The sequence below is a fragment of the Lycium barbarum genome, chromosome 2 (assembly GCF_019175385.1).
Source record: "Lycium barbarum isolate Lr01 chromosome 2, ASM1917538v2, whole genome shotgun sequence".
NCBI classification, from domain to species: Eukaryota; Viridiplantae; Streptophyta; class Magnoliopsida; order Solanales; family Solanaceae; genus Lycium; species Lycium barbarum.
Window position 1 is genome coordinate 131731602 of NC_083338.1, and position 6766 is coordinate 131738367.

The 6766-nt window shown below is 34.1% G+C and overlaps 1 protein-coding gene across 3 annotated transcripts; it reads left to right on the forward strand.

Annotated features, from left to right (window-relative positions):
• Window positions 1-2373: 2373 nt before the first annotated feature.
• On the forward strand, window positions 2374-4141 carry LOC132627293 (extensin-2-like). Of its 3 annotated transcripts, none has more exons than XM_060342562.1 (3): window positions 2374-3298; window positions 3359-3705; window positions 3829-4141. In XM_060342562.1, exons 1-2 carry the CDS (start codon window positions 2401-2403, stop codon window positions 3673-3675), a joined length of 1215 nt encoding a protein of 404 aa, XP_060198545.1. In that variant the 5' UTR covers window positions 2374-2400; the 3' UTR covers window positions 3676-3705; window positions 3829-4141. The 3 variants fall into 3 exon arrangements, with proteins under 3 accessions (XP_060198545.1, XP_060198544.1, XP_060198543.1); XM_060342561.1 differs by having other exon boundaries at window positions 2374-3094; window positions 3131-3705; XM_060342560.1 differs by having other exon boundaries at window positions 2374-3705.
• The last annotated feature ends 2625 nt before the right edge of the window (window positions 4142-6766 follow it).

The following is a 6766-nucleotide window of genomic DNA, read 5'->3' on the forward strand; positions in this document are numbered from 1 at the left end:
GTACTTTTTATCCACTAAATTCAAGGGTGTGTTTGGTAAGGAGATTCCAATTTTCCCCTGTTTGATTGATGAAAATGTATCAGGAATATATTATCTCGAGAAAAATAATTTCCTTAAAAATAAAAAAAATGATTTGTTTTGTGAATCGGGGAACAAATTTCATAATTGATATTTCACGCTAATAGTCTCCTCCTAATAACCCCAACACCTCCCTCAACCCCACCCTTCTTCTAGTCACTTCTAGAATGAAGACATGAACTTCTGCTGAAGTTTGCATTAAAAAAAAAATCCCAGGCATACAATATCCTTTTTCTTAAATCTATATTCGCCCTATCAAGTAAATTTATAGTGCACAAATTAAGGGACTTCAACAAATATATCGACTTAATTTCTTGAATAATCATTTCTATAACTTTTAGAATGACGAAGTCATTCAAGATTTTAAATACGCACATAGAGGAACTAATGTCCTTAATAACTTAGGATATTACATTTCGCTCATTTGTTTAATTTATTATTAGATTTAGAAAACTGTGTTTACTTTCAACTACTATATGAAAGCGAGTATGTCCATAGTTCCTATTATTGAATTCTGAACAAATTTCAACTATATGAAAGCAAGGCGGCTTCTTTAGTTTTAAAAGATCGATGTCTTCATCTTTCTGCGTAAACTGCAAATAAATAAATTAATAAATCGGCCTTTATAAGATGATAGTATAAAAGGTATCTTTAATCCATGTGGGACAAAGTTGCTCATTTTCCATACTAATTACACTTTCACTCATTGAAAATTTCAGACGATCACATCAACAGTCAAAAGGTGTATAATTAGCTGACAAGGAAGTAGGTTAAGACTTAAGACTATTCTAATTAAATCCAATAGTATTGAGACTTTAAATAGTTTCACTGCTTGGAATGCATATTTCTACCTCTAGGTAGGATACATTTGACTGAAGATCTTCTTCGATTGGAAAATTTTAATGCTGTATAACATATGTACTACGTTTCTCCGGTTAAGACCATATAATGGTGTTCATATGTTATATTTCAAAATTAATTAGGTAGTATTAAGTAATTTAAAATGTTTGCAATAGCAATAAGGACATAGTCAAATATATATTTATATATTTATTTTTTTGGAATAGGTCTGGCACTTATAAGGTTGGAAATTTATATACGAGAAGAAGACAAGAATCAAACTTGTTTCACATTAATAGAGTTCTGTTCATGTAAAGAATTCCCAAGATTAAACGATATTTTCCTTTCCGAAAAAAACAAAAAAAAAATAATAATAATATATATATATATATATTACATAAGGGGACAGGAAAAAAGGGAAGTGGAAGAAAGGATAATCGTAATTGATCCCACATCCATTGTGTGATGGATTCCCGCTATACGAGTGTTTAACAGAAATTCAATCTCATAAAACAACTTTCTTTTTCATAGTAATGAAGGACAAAAATAAGACAAAACGAATCTAATTTGTGCTAAAAGGTATATATGTAAAGAAGCGTGAAACGGTAAAGTTATAATACTACACTGTAAAAACTAGAGTCTCATCACATGCTCTCAACGTTTCTTCTAGATTCGTTTTTCAATAATAAAATAATAATCTCTCTAGAACAACTATATATTGATTATTTTATTTATTTTCTGGTGAACTAAGATTAAAGAATCTAAAGAAAAGTCTTCAAACAGCGGCTAGAGTCGAGTCATATATTGGTCCCATAGAATTATTACATGAAAATGACATTCAGAATTTACATGCACGTAAAAGTGGATTAGGAGTAAACTCAATGAGTAATGAGGGGCGGATCTCAAGACCAAGGTTGGGGTTCAGCCAAAGCTCAATAATTTTCATTTAAATTTTGTATTCGTCTTAAAAAATCCTTTTAATATGTATAATTATTAATCTATAGCAAAGTAATTAAAAAGAGCTAAAATTCTATGCAGATAAATTTTTAATTCTGATTTCACGAAAGTAACAAAAACAAAGTTGATTGGATAACAAGAAATTGTAGTCATGTTGACAGGGCCCTCTTCATTAAATTCATTTGATTTTCAATGTTCTGAAATAAATGAATTGAGAAATATTAAGCATTCACATAAACTTTCAAAGTCTTATAAGAACATTTGTGAAGACAAAATATAATGTCTTATTTTCTTGTATCCCTGTCTTTTCTGCCTCAACTATATTAGAATATTCTCCTAAGTCAAGGTCAAGGTTCATTAGTTTTAGTTAATATATAGGAGTGCCAGCTCAAACTATTATATGTAAACAATTATTACCAATAAAAATAATTATAATTAATATATTTGTGATTACAAATGAGGGATTGAAGCCATAGGTTGAGCTATAAAAGCAGGGTTTGGGGACGATACATTGGCACAGCAAACATGGCTAAAATAGCCTATCTTCTTACCACTCTTTTAGTGGCTTTAGTGTCTCTTAGCTTCCCTTCAGAATGCAAAGCAAATTACTACTATACATCCCCACCCCCACCAACCCCAGTTTACAAGTATAAGTCTCCACCTCCACCATCACCACCACCTCCAGTGCACTCACCCCCGCCACCTCCTCCAGTTTATAAATATAAGTCTCCACCACCACCAGTTTATAAGTACAAATCTCCACCACCCCCTCCTCCAGTGCATAAATCCCCACCACCACCCGTTTATAAGTACAAGTCACCATCACCCCCTCCTCCCGTCTATAAATCTCCACCACCACATGTTTATAAGTATAAGTCTCCACCACCACCAGTTTACAAGTATAAGTCTCCTCCACCACCTCCACCAGTCTACAAATCTCCCCCACCACCCGTCTATAAGTACAAGTCTCCACCACCACCTCCTCCGGTTTACAAATCTCCACCACCACCCGTCTACAAATACAAGTCCCCACCACCACCCGTCTACAAATACAAGTCCCCACCACCACCCCTTTACAAGTATAAGTCTCCACCACCACCTGTCTACAAGTATAAATCTCCACCACCACCTGTCTACAAGTACAAGTCTCCACCACCACCCGTTTACAAGTACAAGTCTCCACCACCACCCGTTTACAAGTACAAATCTCCGCCACCACCTACTCCAGTTTACAAGTACAAGTCTCCGCCACCACCTACTCCAGTTTACAAGTACAAGTCTCCCCCACCACCCGTTTACAAGTACAAGTCTCCACCACCACCTACTCCAGTTTACAAGTACAAGTCTCCACCACCACCCATTTACAAGTACAAGTCTCCGCCACCACCTACTCCAGTTTACAAGTACAAGTCTCCACCACCACCTCCTCCAGTTTATAAGTCTCCCCCACCACCTGTCTACAAGTACAAGTCTCCACCACCACCCGTTTACAAGTACAAGTCTCCTCCACCACCTACTCCAGTTTACAAGTACAAGTCTCCACCACCACCTCCTCCAGTCTACAAATCTCCACCACCTCCCGCATACAAGTACAAGTCACCACCACCACCTCCTCCAGTCTACAAATCTCCACCACCTCCCGCATACAAGTATAAATCACCACCACCACCACCTCCAGTCTACAAATCCCCACCACCACCAGTTTATAAATATAAATCTCCACCACCTCCAGTTTACAAGTCTGCACCTCCCCCTTACCACTACTATTACACTTCTCCACCTCCTCCTAGCCACTACTAGGAAATAAATGAGTTTACACTCTCAATCGAGGTAATATATTTGTCACAGTTTTGTTATTCTTTTTCTATCCTACTAAGCACATTGACTAGAATATTTGGTTAATAAAAAGTGTCCTTTATTTTATCTCATCGATAGACAATTTGATCCATGCAGGAAAATAGGAATCAGAAGGAAATGCCTCATGAGAGAATGAATGGAAGAGTTTTAAAGAAGTAAAGCCACAAAGGGACAATTTTTTTTTTTGGTTTTGTGTTCTGTGCCATTGACTTCACGTAGTTGTATATCTCGTGAAGTTCTTGAACACGATATATTGGATGCATGCATGTCATATATATTTATTTACGTACCAAGCCGTACATGTTTATTTGCTTTTGAGTTTTGACTTCATGTTGAATTTTATATGTCAAGGTACTCTGTAATAAGATCAATAAGTTCATTGAATAACATTGTTGTTTCCTTTTCCAAATTCCAAGATATACTTCTGATTTTCAATTGTTTTGTTTTGGAGGAAAGTAACTGAAGACTTTTTTAAGGTGGAGAAAGAAGAAACCTAAAGGGACAAAAAACAAAGAGAAAAAAAGCAAAACCTAGCTGGATATGCATTAATTAATTAAGTGAAAAGGACCCGATGCACGTGATAAATACTTTATTCCTTGTGTCCCAATTGTAGGAATAGGATTCTCTTTGTTTTTTAAGAGCTGTGAATGTGGAAGTGGAACCCCCTATACAATTGCCATTAACATACTTCTATTATACTACAAAGTACACTCAACTAATTAACTTTGAAATTAGCTTCGTCATTTATGATCCTTAAAAGAAAGCAGTATGGTAAATAATAGTACTCCATGGTTAAAATTTGCAGTCAGAGACGAATCATAATTTGAAGACGGCTTTAATAAAGACGTCGGCAGAAATTTTCAATGACAACTGGTGGGTAGTACCATGACGGACTGGTCATTGGTGGCATGAGAAGTTAGATATGTAATTTGATGAAGGATTTCTAAAGTTTATTCTCTACTTGGTGATGTCAATCTGCAATTTGTTCTTCTGAAATTTCTTAATTAAAAGAACATTATAGTAGGCGATCTCTTCAGTGTACATGTTCATTTCTTTTTAAGAGGATGATCAATTAGAATGTATGATATGCAATTACCTAATAGGAATATTAAAATATTTCAGGGAGCTGGATTCTTGAACAAGCATTGTAACTAGGTAAATAAATTAATGCCACAAGTAAATAAATTTCAAGAAGCACCTTCAAAAGCGAAGGCACAAGCTCTAGAAGCTTAAGCTTTTAGGCAGTTACAAAATTAATTAGACATGATTTTAAAGCAAACAATTATGAATTTTAGTTTTACTGTCATTTATTATCAAGAAAAAATCTCGTAATTGACATATAAAAAGAAAATTGGGCTCCCAAAAAAAAAAGAACGTATTAAGTAAAAAATAAGGGAAAAGGGTCAAAAATGCCCATCTATTTTGGAAAAAGGGCTAAAAATATCCTCCGTTACAAATTTGGGTCAAAACTCCCGTCATTAAAGTTTTCAAGTATACCCCTATCTTAACGGAAATCCCCAAATCCCTCAAAATAACCCGATTTTATTTTTAAACCGCTCCATTTAAACTCGACCCAACTATATAAAAAACTCATATGCGACCAACTTGTTCCCGAGTCCTACATTTGGAGTTACTAGGCACAGAAGCGGCTAACCCATATGGGTTTTTTGTTTAGTTTGGTCGGGTTTAAAAAATGAAATCAGGTTATTTTGGAAATTTTCGTTAAGATAGGGGATATATGAAAACTTTAATGACGGAAGGGGTATTTTTGACCCAAATTTTTAATAGAGGATATTTTTAACCCTTTTGCCAAAGTAAAGGATTATTTTTGACCCTTTTCCCAAAAAATAATGTGATATCACTAAAATTCATTTAAATAAATGATCACACAATTTAACACAATCAAGGAAAGAAGAAAAATGAAGTTAAACCAGCCCCAATTTGAAACTAGTACATGAATTTTTTTGGGACGAACCCAAAGGTCAACATCTCTATTTTATTTTTATTTTTGGTGGTAAGTGAAACTTATCAATCCATTTCCTTTTCTTTTTATTGTATGTAGAATAACTAAGAGAATTTAGCAGCACATTCATCCTTTATTATAAAGTATAAAACTAGCAAATTTGTATGACAGAAATTCAATTTTATTAATTTGCTTCATTTTTTGATGAGAAATTTAAACTGAAAAGCAGATTTAGAATCGAAACAGGTGAGTTATATCCCCTTTTTGGTTGTTTTGTTTGGGAGTCCTGAATCATCATGGTAAAAACTTACCCGCATCGGATGTTTACACCGGATCAATATATAAATGACACTTGTCACTTATTTTAACGACAATTATTAGTACTTAACTATAGTTAACTATCATGTGTTTTGCACAATTCTTAATATAAAAATAGGCCTAAAAAATACCTAATATTTTGCTATTCTCACTTGTCCTCTTAACGGTGACGTCAATTAAGTAGATCAGTGGTATTTTCTTGTCCTCTTTGTTTTTGCCACTAACAACATCTCAAAATCAAAGGCCATCACTGGTCATTTCTTTATTCCTCTTCACTGGCCATTGCGATATAAATTTACCTTAACCCAAAAAATACACTTGTCTCTATATATCCTCAGTACACATCAAAAGATTAACACATACAAAAATCTTCACAAAATTGTAATTGACATTTTCGTCATGCAAGATTTGCTATTCAAAATGAACTAGATATACTCATTAGTTTTATAATTCTTTCTAGCACATCTTATAAGCTCTTAATCAGAACTCTCAATCACGTGGTAATTTTGAAATTATGCATTTTGATTTCCAATGGGCGAATGAAAGAATGATGAAATAATTCGGAATTACACTAGAGAAGAACGGCAAAAACTAAAAGAGGGACAATGTTGACGGTAACCCTAAGCTTTCTGACATTACGGTATAATGATTTTAGTTTCTTTTTAAATTTTCTATTTATTAAAAGTAGAATTCCTAATAGATTTTAGTTAGTCAACTATGGTTAATTTAATTAAAGTGGGTGTAAACACCCGG